The 15,758-nt window shown below is 43.0% G+C and overlaps 1 protein-coding gene across 2 annotated transcripts in view; it reads left to right on the forward strand.

Annotated features, from left to right (window-relative positions):
• Positions 1-9,945: 9,945 nt before the first annotated feature.
• st6galnac3 (ST6 (alpha-N-acetyl-neuraminyl-2,3-beta-galactosyl-1,3)-N-acetylgalactosaminide alpha-2,6-sialyltransferase 3) overlaps positions 9,946-15,758 on the forward strand; it is a 292,071-nt gene continuing 286,258 nt past the window's right edge. For both annotated transcript variants that reach the window (XM_060829986.1, XM_060829987.1), the window contains exon 1: positions 9,946-10,014. In XM_060829986.1, coding sequence (XP_060685969.1) covers positions 9,997-10,014 — 18 coding nt within the window. In that variant the 5' untranslated portion in view covers positions 9,946-9,996. The remainder of the gene's footprint in view (positions 10,015-15,758) is intronic.

The raw sequence follows: 15,758 nt of genomic DNA on the forward strand, positions 1-15,758 counted from the left end.
AGGGCTTTTGCCTGAAACGTTGATTTTACTGCTCCTCGAATGCTGCCTGAACTGCTGTGCTTTTCCAGCACCACTAACCCAGAATGAAAAATGGCAGTTTCCTTCCCTAAAGGACATTAGTGAACCAGATGGGTTTTTCTGACAATTGCCAATGGATTTACAGTAGTCATTAGATTCTTAATTCCAGACTTTTGTTGAATTCAAATTCCACCTCCCCAGAACATTACCTGGATCTCTGGATTAACAGTCCAGCGATAACACCACTGGGCCATCAACTCCCCTTATGCAGTGGTTGAAGAAGATATCTCACCACCAGCTTTCAGGGGCAGTTAGGGATGGACAATAATTAGTGATCCCACTTGTATGGTTCACATTCTATGAAGTTATAAAAAGAGCTTACTCATGTTGGACGTGATTTTCCTTTACCAAGTAAAAAGTGAGGTCTGCAGATGCTGGAGATCAGAGCTGCAAATGTGTTGCTGGTTAAAGCACAGCAGGTCAGGCAGCATCCAAGGAACAGGAAATTCTCAGATGCTGCCTGACCTGCTGTGCTTTAACCAGCAACACATTTTCAGCTTTTCCTTTACCAAGTCCACTTAGCTTTCAATTCTTACCTGATCATTCGGCTTCTCGCTATTTGATTCCTCAGTGTGTAGCTCTTAACCTCTGCTTTGGCTTTTAGCAAATTAACTGAAATACATAAGTAATTAAAGTAAAATAAAGTATTGCAAATGCTGGAGATTGGAAACAAAAACAGAAATTGCTGGTGAAATTCAGCAGGTCCGGCAGCATCTGTGGATGGAGAAACCGAGTTAATGATTCAAGTCCTTTGACTCTTCTTCAGACCTGAAAGAGAAAACATTTCCTGTTAAAAAGTCGAATGAGGCGAAGAGGGAAGTGGAACTGCGGTCTGGGATAGTTTTGAGATAGCATGAGATGGTATTGGTGGAGAGTGATGTCAAGAGTGTCCATGGAGTGACTCCTGGCACTGAGTATGGATCACAGCATGAGGTGTCATCAGCTGTCTAAGAAGCGTGTTCATCACAGAGCTACCTGCAATCCTCAAGATGAAGGATGGAATTGCAGTTGGAATTCACAGGGAATGGATGGGATGGAGCTTAAATATTCATAGAGTCATACAGCACAGAAACAGACTCTTTGGTCCAACCTATCCATGCCGATCGTAATCTCAAACTAATCTTGTGCTTGTCAAGTATCCTTCCAAATATTTTCATGTTTATGTAAGTCACTGAGGAAGGAGATATGGCTGAGAAAGTGAGTTTTGGCAAACACTCTATCAAACACTAAGAGGTAAATCGAAAGCAGTGAAGGTAAATAAACTGTAAGGTTAAAACAGAAATCCTTGAAGATAGGCCTGCTTGGAAGAGACATGACAGTGAATCAAAAATTTGACTAAATGTTGCAGAAGCTGTGGATCTGAAATAAGAACAGAAGGTACAGTAGATCCAGCAGTATTTGAAGAGAGAAAGAGAGTTAATGTCTCAAGTCCTTTAACTCTTCTTCAGAACACTGTTATTAAACACTGTGGTTGTATGAAAGCTTCAACACTGAATAGATTGATCAAAGTATGAGGTATTATTAAATCAAGTAAATAATATTAACAAATATCAATCAATTGTGATGTAATTGAATGATGGAAGGGAATTGATGGGCTGAATGGCTTCCTCCTGTTCCTGCATTCAGGGCAGGCAATGATGTAATGGTAATGTCACTGGACACCAAGCTGGGCCTGGGTTTGAATGTCATTGTGGCATATGGTGAAATTTAAATTCAATAATATCTGGAATTAAATCTAGTCTAATCTGACCATTATCACGATTATTGTAAAAGCCACATGATTCTCTAATTTCTTTCAAGGAAGGAAATCTGCTGTGTTTACCTGGTCTGGCCTACATGGGACTCCGGGCACACAGTAAAATAGTAGATACTTAACTGCCCCCTGGGGTGGGAAATAAATGCTGGCTTAGCCAGCGATGCCCTCATCCTGTGAATGAATCCAAAAAAAGCTAGCCGTTAACCTTACATAAAGCGTGGCATTTTTAGCTATTTTAATAGCTAAATATACTTGTGATGAGCATGGTGTTATTGTTCATTCCTGTTAAGTATGTCTTCATGCTGTGCATAAATAAGCTCTAGTTCACTTGTGAAATTTATTTCCATATCTACAAAGTGAAATCCTTATTAGCTGGCACACAACAAATTCCTTACAAGCTGAATTGACATATACTTGGTTGAGTTGGTAATTGTGTAGGAAATATATTTTTTCTGTATTATCCAAGATGTTCTTCCAGACCTTTCAAACATCAGCTGCCAAAGAGAGTGGGTTGCTTGAGATCTCTGGTTTTTCGGTGGGGTTTGGAATTTACTTAGCAAATAAATTGATTTAGATGCATTTGATTTTCTGCAGGTTAAAGTGTGTTAAAGTAACTGGATGAAAACATCTAGAAAGAGAGCAGTTCTTTTGTTCTCAGGGTACATGAGTGATTTGAACTTGGCTTCAGGGAGGTGAATCCTAAAATTTACTAGTGGTGCTAAAACAGCATATGAACAGATAAATGCACCAGCTCCTTCATTCAGGCAATGTGCTTGTTTCCATTAATTGCCCACCAAGAAGGCATCGGAACGGGAATGGTGTCCGTGGATGTTCCTGCCCCGGACATAATCAGCACGGAGTTAGGAAGTGGTTGGAAGGAGCCATTGTTGGGAAAGTGTGTGGAGGAGTGTTGAAAGTAAGATACCACTCCTTTGTTTTGAATCCAGACTACTAAAACTAAACACCATCGTTTAAAAATAAAGGATCCTGCATTTCAAATGGAGATGAGGAGGAATTTAGTTCTCCCAGAGAGCTGTAGATCTTTGGAATTCTCTTCCCTCGATAACAATGTAATTTAAATTTTTTGATGAGAGGTAGATAGATTATCAGCTAACAACAGAGACAATGTTATTGTGGTGAATGAGCAGGAATGAGGAATTGAGGCCACAGTTAGATCAGCCATGAATGGCCGAGCAGACTAGGGGGATAGCATGGCCAGTTTCCTCTCCTAATTTGTACATTTAGCTGTTCATATGCTGTTTAAGCACCACTAGTAAATTTTAGGATTCAGCTCCCTGAAGCCAAGTTCAAATCACTCATGTACCCTGAGAACAAAAGAACTGCTTTCTTTCTAGATATTTTCATCCAGTTACTTCCACATCAGGTACAGAACCCAGTTGGGGGCAAAATTTCCATCAGCAAGGACTTTGGTATAGGCTGGCGTAAGACTGCTCCTGCCCCCTCATGAATGAAGGGCCTATAGGCCTAACTGGAGGTTTAGTGTCTCAATCCTGAACCTAGCTTCACAGCTCCATACCCATGTCCATAATCTGGTTCCTGTCAGCCTCCTTCAAATAGCTTCATTTATGTTTTCACTCAGCCTGAGTCGCTTCTAAATTATATAGCTAGGTAGCTCTGACAAGACCTAACCCTGCCTCCACAAAAATAACCCTCAAAACTAAACACCATAGTTTAAAAATAAAGGAACTTGCATTTCAAATGGAGATGAGGAGGAATTTAGTTCTCCCAGAGGGCTGTAGATCTTTGGAATTCTCTTCCCTTGACATGTTATTGAAACGTTTTGAGGAGTTTATCAGCTAACAATGGAGACAAAGGTTATCGTGATGAATGAGCAGGAATGAGGAATTGAGGCCACAGTTAGATCAGCCATGAATGGGATAGAATGGCCAATTTCCTCTCCTAATTTGTACATTTATCTGTTCATATGCTGTTTCATCCACAGACACCATTCCCGTTCCGATGCCTTCTTGGTGGGCAATTAATGGAAACAAGCACATTGCCTGAATGAAGGAGCTGGTGCATTTATCTGTTCCCATATGCTGTTTTAGCACCACTACTAAATTTCAGGATTCAGCTCCCTGAAGCCAAGTTCAAATCCCTCATGTACCCTGAGAACAAAATGGCCGCTCTCTTTCTAGATGTTTTCATCTCGTTACTTTAACTCACTTTAACCTGCAGAAACCAAATGCACCAAAGCTCCCCTCATTAAATTGCACCTGCCGAGAGTCTGCCCAGTTACACAGACTGTCAAGGGTCTTCCTTGGGCTGGGTTTTATCTCCAAGGCTGGGACAACTGAGATCAGTGTTGTTTCCTGGGTATGTGTAAGTTGGAGGATAGGTTGAAGCATTTGGATTTTCACATGGACATGGCAACAGGTTGGCCTTGAGGAGGATGACAGACAAGCTATCAAAGTTGGAGAACTAATTCTGAGCCCTTCCACAAACCGGTGAGAATGCAATGCAAATGATGTCGATTGTCTAATAATGTTGAGTGATAGCAACTAGCAGCAAAACAACCAAATTATGAAACAAGTGTAACAGAGAACAATGAACAAAAAGACCAGGATGAGGTTGGTGAACCTTCCAACAACACATTGCGATGTGAAATGTTCATTTTATAAACTCTGTTTTACCCGTTTATTTAATTGTTGAATTGATGACAAGTGCCTATAAAACCATACATATTTGTTTGGGGTAAGTTTTTATCTTTGGAAAAAGGGAGATGTGTTGTGTCACATGGTCACTGTATCATAGCATGTGATCTGAAGGTATCAAATTCTTATTCTCCACCTTAATTGAGAGGATTAGTTGAAACATAACATGCTCCTGAAAGCACTCTGCTCAGTTGTAATATAATGTTTTTGTATAATAGCCAGCTGAAATAAGCATCTGTTAGATTCTTCAACGCCACAATATCCCACATCCAGTTCTGTATGTTATGAGGATCAAGCATTTCCACATCAGGTACAGAACCCAGTTGGGGGTGAAGTTTCCATCAGCAAGGACCTTGGTAAAGGCTGGCATGAGACTGCTCCTGCCCCCTCATGCATGAAGGGCCTATAGGCCTAGCTGGAGGGTTAGGGTCTCAATCCTGAACCTAGCTTCACAGCTCCATACCCATGTCCATAATCTGGCTCCTATCACTCTGTCAGCCTCCTTCAAATAACTTCATTTATGTTTTAAATTATATAGCTAGGTAGCTCTGACAAGACCTAATCCTGCCTCCACAAAAATAACCCTCAAAACTGACTAGAATTGCACATGACCTGGTAAGGTCATTGTTACCCTCCTCTAATGGGGTCATTGTTACCCCCCACCCAATGGAGTCATTGTTACTCCCACCCAAAGGGGCCATTGTCCCTCCACCTAATGGGGCAATTGTTCCCCCCACCTAATGTGACAATTGTTACCCCCCACCCAATGGGGCAATTGTTACACCCACCCAATGGGACCAGTGTTACCCCCATCCAATGGGGCCATCTTTAACCACACCCAAAGAGGCAATTGTTACCCCCCACAAATGGGAATATTGTTAACCTCCACCCAATTAGTCTGCTGTTCCCCCACCTAATGGGGCAATTATTACCCCTACCCAATGGAGTATTGTTACCCCCACCCAAAGGGGCCATTGTTAATTACTTCTAATGGGAACATTGTTACCCCCACCCAATGGGACTATTGTTACCCCCACCCAATGGGACAATTGTTACCCCCACCCAATGGGACAATTGTTACCCCCACCAATGCGACTATTGTTAACCCACCAATGGGGCCATTGTTACCCTCAACCAATGGGGCCATTGTTACCCCCACCCAATGGGGTCATTGTTACTCTCACCTGATTTGGACTATTGTTACCCCTAATCAATGGAACTATTGTTCCCCACCTAATGGGGTCATTGTTACCGCCCCCACTCCCCATTGAGTGGGGCCATTGTTGCCCCCACCTGGTGGGAATATTGTTACCTCTAATCAATGGGATTACTGTTACCTCCAACCAATGGGGCCATTCTTACCCCAATCCAAATAGGGCCATTATTACCCCAGCTTACCCCAATCCTAACCTAAGGAGAGGTTGCACATTCCGGTCTGTTACCATCCTCCACATCAATACTATACTCCCAAGTTTTGAAATCTTGCCCGGCCTACCCAAGATCTGGTGATTAATGTAGATCAGAAAGCAAAGTGTGCCAACACCAATCCGTGGGAAGCAATTACACACTTCCTTTCATTCGGCGAAGAACCATTCATCATTATTTGTTGTCCCATTCAATTTTATATCCTCACTGCTGCTATTTCCTTTAACCCAGTGGATATCATCAACTTTTGATGAAAGTATTTTGAGTAAGTTGGGTCTGTAGTCTTGGGTAAAATGGGAGGTGATCAGGGGACTTCACAGGGTAGATGTGGACAGATTGTTTCCCTCTTGTGAGGGAGTCTAGGATCAGAGGGCATAATCTCAAAATGAAGAGTCACATATTTAAGACAAAGATGAGGAGGAATTTCTTCTGTCTGATGGTAGGGAACACTTAACCACAGAGGGCTATCTAGGCTGGATAATTAAAGGTATTTAAGGCTGAAAGAGACAGATTTTTAATCAAAGGAATCAAGGGTTATGGGGAATAAGCCAGAAAGTGGAATTGAGGATTATCAGATCAGATATCACCTCATTGAATGGCCTAGTTCTGCTCCATGTTTTATGGCCTTATGGCTAAAAAGGATCAATGTAACTGGCTCTGCAGGGCTGGAAGTGATGCTCAACTCCATCAAATACTCCTGGAGAAATTGCCTGGGGTCTGCATTCAAGAAGGAATGCAATCCTCAAAACACGGGAAATTGCAAAGGCTTGGAATGCTCAGAAGTGAGCTGTGGACGATGGTAGATTCCTCCTACATTTAGTAGAGGCACAAGCAAGGAGTAAATGTACAGTTAAAAAAATGACTGATTTTTTCTAAACATGTTATTGGCTGTGTTTGAATTAAATAGTCCAACCATATGCATACACACACCATCCCGTTTCCCATCTGTAATGTTTGATCCTGTTGTTGTAGGAATTCCTGCCGAATAAGCTGAAAGATAACGTATATAGGAGAGGATGGTTTCAGGTTAGCAAAATGTTAACTCTGTTTTTCTCTCAGTAGCTGCTGTCAGACCTGCTGTGTTTCAGTTTGCCAGCATCCACCAGTTCATGGTGTGTATTTTAGTAAGTTTAAATTCCCTCCTTTATTTATGTTCCTCTGTTGCTATCTACTGTGAGGTGGAGGTGCCAGTGTTAGACTGGGGTTGACAGTTAATAATCACACAACACCAGGTTGTAGCCCACCAGGTTTATTTGGAAGCTAGCTACTTGACAAAGGAGCAGTACTCCGAAAGCTTGAACTTCCAAATAAACCTGTTATACTATAACGTGGTGTTGTGTGATTTTTAACGCTATCTACCTGTACTGTGTTCATGTTTATCTACTGCCCTCTTCTGGTGTCTCTCTGTCACCGAATACGCCTTCACTTTTATCTCCCTCTGATTTGAAGAGAGGACAAGTACCTGGGGAAGAGAGGTTGGCAATGTCAGGAAGAGAGGTTGGTAACATCAGGAAAACAGGTTGGTAACTTCAGGGAGAGAGGTTAGTTGAGCAGCTGTTAGGTGGAAGCAGTGTCGAGACAGAAGGGCGGGAGATATGTGTTCACACAACATGGGGTGAAACTAACAAAAACTGTGAGCTCAGGACTGGAGCAAAGGGCAGTCATCAAACCATAAGATGTGGGGTCAGAAGTAGACCATTCAGCCCATCTAGTCCATCCCACTATTCAATGAGATTATGGCTGATCTGATAAACCTCAACTCCACTTTCCAGCCTTTCCTCATAGCCTTTGATTCCTTTACTGATTAGACATCAGTCTATCTCAGCCTTGAATATACTGAATAACCCGCGTTGATAGTGCTCTGCAGTCAAGAATCCCACAGGTTCACTACCCCTTTTAAGAAAATACATTCCTCCTCACCCCTGTCTTCAATAGATGATCCCTTACTTTCAGGGTTGGGGGGTTTCACACTCACAACCCCACAATCTAGACAGACAGACAGACAGACAGACACACACACACACGAAGACCCACATGCACACATATACATATATTTTGTGCAGTGAATTTGTACTTGCAGAGTTACATTGCACTTTGCTCAAAAACCGCATGAATTCATGTAAAACTCTATTATTTCACTTTTTAGATTGGAATCAATCTAAACATCATGTCATAGACAGAGAACACGAGGGTTAACACCTTCAACATCTTGTCTAGCTAACACCCATTGTTACAGTTAACTTGAGAATGCAAGTTTCAAAAAAAAGGTTTTCTGATTTACACATGAAAGAAACGAAACTATCATGGTACTCAAACAGATGAAAGACTCAACAGACTATCAAGGTATTTTTCAATTTATAATTTCAATTACATCACACTGTAAATTTTTGCTATAAATTCTGTCCTCCACAACCACCTGACGAAGGAGCGGCGCTATGAAAGCTAGTGTGCTTCCAATTAAACCTGTTGGACTATAACCTGGTGTTGTGTAATTTTTAACTTTGTGTTTTGAAGATTACTCGGGGTTCAATATAACACAGAGAGTGCAACCACTCAGATTCTGCATGAGGTCAGTTGCCACAAAGGAGGGTGGAATTGATAGCTAGGGAATGGAGTTTGTAGCAGGCATGGAAAGCAGTGACCACAATGATTTCCATTTCCAACTGGTGATCCTCAGGGATCTATTCTTGGCTCTCTCAATTTGGGATGCACAAACCGACCTCTACCCTTCCCACTCGCAGCTCAACATTGGCCACAATGTGCCAACTTGCTCCGCTCCAAGTGGAGTGGGAATGCCTACACCACTGTATACAAAGTATTGATCCCAAAAGCCCCTTCCCACACCACTGTCTCCATTCTCACCCTCAGTATGGTCAGAAGTTGAAGCACATTCCCTCAGCTTGCCACCTTATTTGAAGTGTCAGATCAAATCTCCATGCCATCCACGAGACTGTCCATCTCTGTAAACCTCGGTTGTCTCAGCCCTTACATCAGCTCATCGACAGCTGAAGTCCTCATCACGCCCTTTCTGCTCTTTGAGATTTGACTCATTACAACACTTTACGCCTTCAACATATTGTCTAGCTAACAACAAAATTGTTACATTTAACCTGAGAATGGAAGTTTTAAAGAAAAAGTTTTGTGATTTACACATGAAAGAAGCGAAACTATCATGGTATTCGAACAGATGAAAGACTCAACAGACAGTCAAGGTATTTTTCAATGTATAATTGCAGTTACACCACACTGTAAGGTGCTACACACGGGCACAGAGGGATTCAAACTCAAGCAACCCAAAACCTAAAATGCCAGGCTGGACCAGAGAAGGGGTGAAGATTAGATTGGCACAATTAACAGGTGATGGGGAGGGCAGTGTTGGTATGGTCAGATTTGGAGAAATTTGCTACATAGAAGCACAGAAAATAGGAGTGGGAGTAGGCCATTCAGCCCTTCCAGCCTGCTCCAACAGCTGGTGATTCAACGAAAACTGAAAATGCTGCAAAAGCTCAGCAGGTCTGGCAGCATCTGTGGAGAGAAATCAGAGTTAACGTTTCGGATCCGGTGACCCTTCCTCAGAATCCAACTCAGTTCCCCTGTTTCCCGTTTTCTCCTCATATCCCCAAAATCTCCTTTCTTGAAAACATTCAAAATTTCGGCCTCGACCACTTTCTGTTCCTGGCTGGACCCGGGGTTTGTGCTGAGATTCCCAGACTTGGAAAAGACTGACACATCAGAGTGAAGAGAATTCCTTATTGAAAACAGAGATGATAACGGGCAGGAGTCAGGGGCGTGTTTGGGGGGGCTGGTACCCTAGGATCCTGGAGCGACATGTGAGTCATGTGATCCGAGACAGTATTTAACCTGACTTCAAGCTAGAAGGAGGAGGGGGAGGAAAGTGAACAGCGCTTTTGGGTAAGGAGGGAATAAAATGCTAACAGATTTCAGCTCTATCATCTCGCCAGTTGTTCCAGCAGCAGCAGTGAGCTCAGTTCACAGCTTTGGGATCTCTGGGTTGGCATTGTGGCTGGAGGGGAGAGATATCCTTCTCTCCGATGTTGTGCAATGTCCCGTTTCGACAAGGTAAAATCATTGTGTGTGTGTGTGTGTGTGAGTCATTTACGCCTGAGCAGCCAGGCAGACTGAAGCCTCTTCGTTCAACTCTCGCCGTAACTTGGCGACTGGTTGCTCATCGATTCTGCGCGGCTTCTCCCTCCGCCTGTCAGATACACAGCAGCTCTGAGAAAGCAGAAAGGGCCATTGCCTTGCAGTGCAGAGAGGCCCCAGTTGTCGGGCTGTTTTTGCTGGGGCTGAATCCTCTCCAAGAAACTGTTTGTGTCTGCCTCACTAGGGGAAGGGGTAGACAGGAATCCAGCATTGTGCTTTCTCCTCCAGAGTTTGACTGTCTGCATCTGGCTGCAGTTAACTTTAGTGCAGACTTTAAAAACCAGGAAAACTTGATGGCACTCAGACCTGCCTGGTTTTAAACACTTCAGAACACTTCATGCCCCAGTGTGATCATTACCAAGTGGAACTTGTTTTTCTGCTGGTGAAATGGGTTCTTATTTTGTTTCAGGCTTCCCTTCAGCTAATCTGAAAGTGTTGTGCTATTTCAATCGCTATATTAATTTGTTTCCCTTTATTGTAGACCATAAGAGAAAGGAACAGAAATAGGCCACTCAGCCTGTTGAGTCTGCCCCATCATTCAATCATGGCTGATATATTTCTCCTCCCCATTCCCCTGCTTTCTCCCTGGAATCCTTGATCCTCTTAATGACCAAGAGCCAATTTTTCTCTCTCTTTTAAAATACACTCAAATGATTTGACCTGCACAGCCCTCTGTGGCAGAGTCCCACAGAATTTGCCACCCTCTGGCTGAAGAAATTCATCCTCATCTCAGTTCTGAGGGGTTGTCCCTTCCCTCTGAAGCTGTCCCCTCTTGGTCCTAGTCTCTCCTACCAATGGAAACATCTTCCCCATGCCCAATTTGGGTGTCTCAGTACTCGTAAGTTTTAATCATCTATCCAAATTCCGAGTACAGACCAGAGTCCTTAACCACTCTGCCATTGTCGCTATGTTAATGTTTCCAGTCAAGTGTTCGATTTGGGTCCGTTGTATCAATGTAGGTGGTCTAGAACAGATTGTTGGTCATCATCACTCCTCAGAACTTGATGCACTCAACCCTCTCCACCTTTGACCTCCACCCTCCATCTTGCTTCATAGAGCATTAGAACATAGAATAGTACAGCACAGTACCAAGCATTTATCTTGACCAAGATCAACCTAACTTGCACACCCTTCAATTTACTGCTGCCCATGTGCTTGTCCATGTCGCTTAACTGTCCCTAATGTCTCTGACTCTACTACCACTGCTGGCAGTGCATTCCACACCCACCATTCTCTGTGTAGAGAACCTACCTCTGACATCTCCACTCAACCTTCTTCCAATCACCTTAAAATTATGACCCCTTGTGACAGCCATTTCTGCCCTGGGTAAGATTCCAGGATGAGTGTGGGATCAAGGAGATGGTATCTGCTGTGGACCTGTTGTGCTGGTAGGTGATTTGCAAGGGATCAAGGCATTCTTGGAGTTGATATGAGCCTTGACTAACCTCTCAAAGCACTTCATAATGACGGAGATCAGAGCCAATGGGTGGCAATCATTGAGGCATGCTGCATGAGTTTTCTTTGGTATCAGGATAATGATGATGGACTTCAGATCATAGTAAGGAGAGGTTAAAGATGTCAGTGAATACTCCCACCAACCATTCTGCACAGAATCTGCGTGCACGGCAAAGGATTTTGTCTGGGCCCATCACTTCCCTTGCTGTTGCTGTGTTTCAAGATGACACTCTGATAGTTCAAAATGTGTTGCTGGAAAAGCGTAGCAGGTTAGGTAGCATCCAAAGAGCAGGAGAATCGACGTTTCGGGCATGAGCCCTTCTTCAGGAATTCCTGAAGAAGGGCTCATGCCCAAAACGTCGATTCTCTTGCTCTTTGTATGCTGCCTGACCTGCGCTTTTCCAGCAACACATTTTCAGCCCTGATCTCCAACATCTGCAGTCCTCACTTTCTCCACTCTGATAGTTCACACTAACATGGCTTTTCTTAGCAATTGTCAATTGCTGGAGGCTTTTGATGAGTGAAGGATGATTTTGAATGAGTTTGTGGGGGATTGTGGAATATGGGGAAGAGTATTGTCTGCCTCCCTCATCATACATTTTGAAAGGACAGATATTTCCAGGGATTGGTCTCCAGGGAACGTTGGTTTTATCTGGGAAAGTGGTGGTGAGATCAAATATTTAGTCCTGAATTTATTTGCTGATGGGGCCATATAGAGGAGGTGATGGCCTAGTGGTGTTATCGTGGGTCTATTAATCCAGAGATCTAGGTAACGTTCCAGGGATTCAGGTTCAAATCCTACCAAGCCAATGGTGAGGTTTGCATATAATAATTTTTTTAAGTCTAATGATGGCCATGAATCCCTAGTTAATCGTCATGAAAAACCTATCTGGGTCACTAGGGAAGGAAGCGGCCATCCTTACCTGATCTGACTGACATGTGATTCCAGACCCAAAGTGCAAGTGCTGACTCTTAACTGTCGTCTACGTAATTAGGGATGGGCAATAAAATATCACTAGCCAGTGACTTCCTCATCCCATGAATGGATAACAAAAAAAGCTGTAAGGAGCTGAATTCCTTGTGTCCTTGTTGGATTGACTGAGCTGGTGTATCACACAGGTCTTGATTCAGTTTGAGATACAATCAGTTTTTGATTTCGAGAGGAGGTATCTCTGACCTGAGGTTATAGAAATGCGATTAGAAACAGTTTAAAAATAGGCCATTCAGTCCTTCCAGCATTCATCAGCATTCAATATGACCAGGGTTAATCATCCCTATTTCCCCCTTTCTCTCCATACTCTTTGATCCCTTTAATCCTAAGAACTATATCTAACTCCTTCTTTAATGTTTTGGCCTCACCTCCTGTCAGTGCCAGAGAATACCACAGACTCGCCACTTTTCAGATGAAGAAATTTCTCTTTATCTCAGTCCTAAATCACCACCCACCTCTCCAACCTGGTGTGACCCAAATCTGTCACTTTTTTGCTTCAAGTTCCCCACCACAATTAGACCTTTTATCAGAACCGATAAATGTTAATGATAAAAGGTAACATTGCCATAGACTTACTGGATCACTGGGCTACTCTCTCTCATTAGAGAGAGAGAGAGAGATGACTGAAGGTAGTTTAATCTGGGAGGGGTGCACCATACCTTGGGGAATAACTTTATGGTAACCTCAGCCAATGCAGTAAGTAAGCAAAGACAGATGAAAGAGAGTGGAGAGTGGGGGAATGGCAGTAGGGAAAAAAGAAGTGTGTTGATTGGAGTGATTCAGTAACAAGGGATTCAGCTACAGCGGAAATTAGGGAGTGCTAAAGCCGCAAAAAACAAAGCGTTCCAGAATACCCAGGAGGAAAGCCAAAAACAAGAGGTGAGGTGGAAACAAAAACAGAAATGGCTGGAAAAGCACAACAGGTCTGGTAGCTTCTGTGAAAAAAGGTTATGAAATCCTGAAGAAGGCTTATGCCCGAAACGTTGACTCTCTTGCCCCTCAGATGCTGCCTGACCTGCTGTGCCTTTTCCAGCACCACGCTTGACCAACTCTGTGAAGAGAAATCAGAGTTAACGTTTCGGATTTGGTGACCCTTCCTCAGAATTGTTTCTGAGGAAGGGTCAGCAGGACCTGAAACGTTAACTCTGATATCTCTTTACAGATGCTGCCAGACCTGCTGGGCCTTTCCAGCAACTTCTGTTTTGTTTCTGATTTACAGCATCCGCAGTTTTTTCGGTTTTTGAATGATCTGGAAAGTTGTTGAACCTATGGAAGACTTTGTTTGTTTTTGCCTGAATTCTTTCTTGACCAGAGCTGAAACTGAAAACAGTAAATCCATGTGTGCAGCATCTGTGCCAGTGCTGAGCCTGAAATATTTCAGCTCCCCTGTGCAACAGGGCCGTTTGGCTGTCCTGGGAGGAGATTGCAGTCTATGGCCACGTTCTGGCCATCTTGTATTTAATTACAGTGTTAACTGATAGTCTGATGACATGGAGATGCCGGTATTGGACTGGGGTGGACAAAGTTAAAAATCACACTACACCAGGTTGTAGTCCAACTGGTTTATTTGAAAGCACTAGCTTTTGGAGCACTGCTGAGTCATCAGGTGGTTGCGGAGGTTTCAGAGTGGTGCTGAAAGCTGTTGCTTCCAAATAAATGTGTTGGACTATAACCTGGTGTTGTGATTTTTTTTTAAACCTGCTGGTCTGAGAACAGGATTGCATATCTATTGTCAAGCAGTGAACTGGCGATTTTCTGTAAAGTGGATTCTGTGATTGGGATTGCTGCCAATGGTGTTTATAAAGTCCTTAATGGAAATGACGTAACGTATTGTTGACAAACTCCACTTTCCTAACTGAGAAAGCAGGCCAGGCCTCCGCTTAACATTTCATTCCAATGATAACACCACCTAACGGTGCAACTCTCCCTCGGTATTGCACTGAAAGCGTCAGCCTAGAATTTGCACTCCAGTCTGAGCAGCAGGAATTAAACCACAAAACTCCTGGTTCAGAGGAAACAACGCTCCCCACTGAGCCACATTTGGCAAACATATGCTTCCTGATTGTAAAGACTGATTCAGAAATTCCAAACCCGTGACTTACATTCTTGAGCTCATGATACCACGTGGGTATGGGTCAGGCGCTCACATGGTAAAAGTAAAATTAAAGGGATGAACTATGAATATGCATTAGCACATAATTAAAATGAATTAGTTTAAGAGTGATTTTTCGTTTCCAATACCGAAAGGAAAATATTTAGTGCTATTGAGAATGAACAGAGTAGTGAGATTTAGAACAAAGAAAATTACAGCACAGGAACAGACCCTTCAGCCCTCTAAGCCTGTGCTCTACCACCTGATGAAGGAGCGTCGCTCCGAAAGCTAGTGCTTCCAATTAAACCTGTTGAACTATAATCTGGTGATGTGGATTTTTAACTTTTGAAAATTATATGTTTGAGTCCAACTCCAGGACTTGACGGTTTAATTTAATCTGATTTAAAATGCTTGAAAGGTGTTTAATGTCATCTTAATTGATTGTAATAACTTAGAAGGGCCATGAAAGGAAAATGGGATGAATTTCAATCTTAGGAGTTTGCAAAACTTCAGAAGAACATAAGAAAATCTCAGCAGGTCAGGCAGCATCTGTAAGGAGAAAAAAGAACTGACGTTTCGAGTCTAACTCACCTTTTGTCCAAGCTAAAAAAGGGGGAGGCTGAGAGAAGGTGTGTCATCCAAAGCCCCAAACACTCATTTCAGATTAAGCAGCGTTTCACTTGTACCTCTTTCAATTTGGTCTATTGCATTTGTTGCTCCTAATGTGGTCTCCTCTATATTGGAGAGGCAAAACACCGACTGGGTGATCGCTTTGCTGAGCACCTTCAGTCTGTATGCAATCGGGTCCTGGACCTTCCTGTGGCTTGCCACTTCAAAACCCAATCCTGCTCCCATGCCCACATGTCTGTCCTTGGCCTGCTGCAATGTTCCAGTGAAGCTCAACGCAAACTGGAGGAACAGCATCTCATCTTCCGACTAGGCACGTTACAGCCTGCCGGACTCAACATTGAATTCAACAACTTCACCTGATTGTCCTAGCTCGACCCCTCTGTTTTCATTCTTCTCCATAATTTACTTGTATTTCGTTTATTTTATTTAATTTATTTGTATTGTTTCACTTTTCTGTACCTCTTATTTCCTGTCTCTCTCCCCTCCCTGCGC

Source organism: Hemiscyllium ocellatum, chromosome 9 (genome assembly GCF_020745735.1).
Source record: "Hemiscyllium ocellatum isolate sHemOce1 chromosome 9, sHemOce1.pat.X.cur, whole genome shotgun sequence".
Taxonomy (NCBI): Eukaryota; Metazoa; Chordata; class Chondrichthyes; order Orectolobiformes; family Hemiscylliidae; genus Hemiscyllium; species Hemiscyllium ocellatum.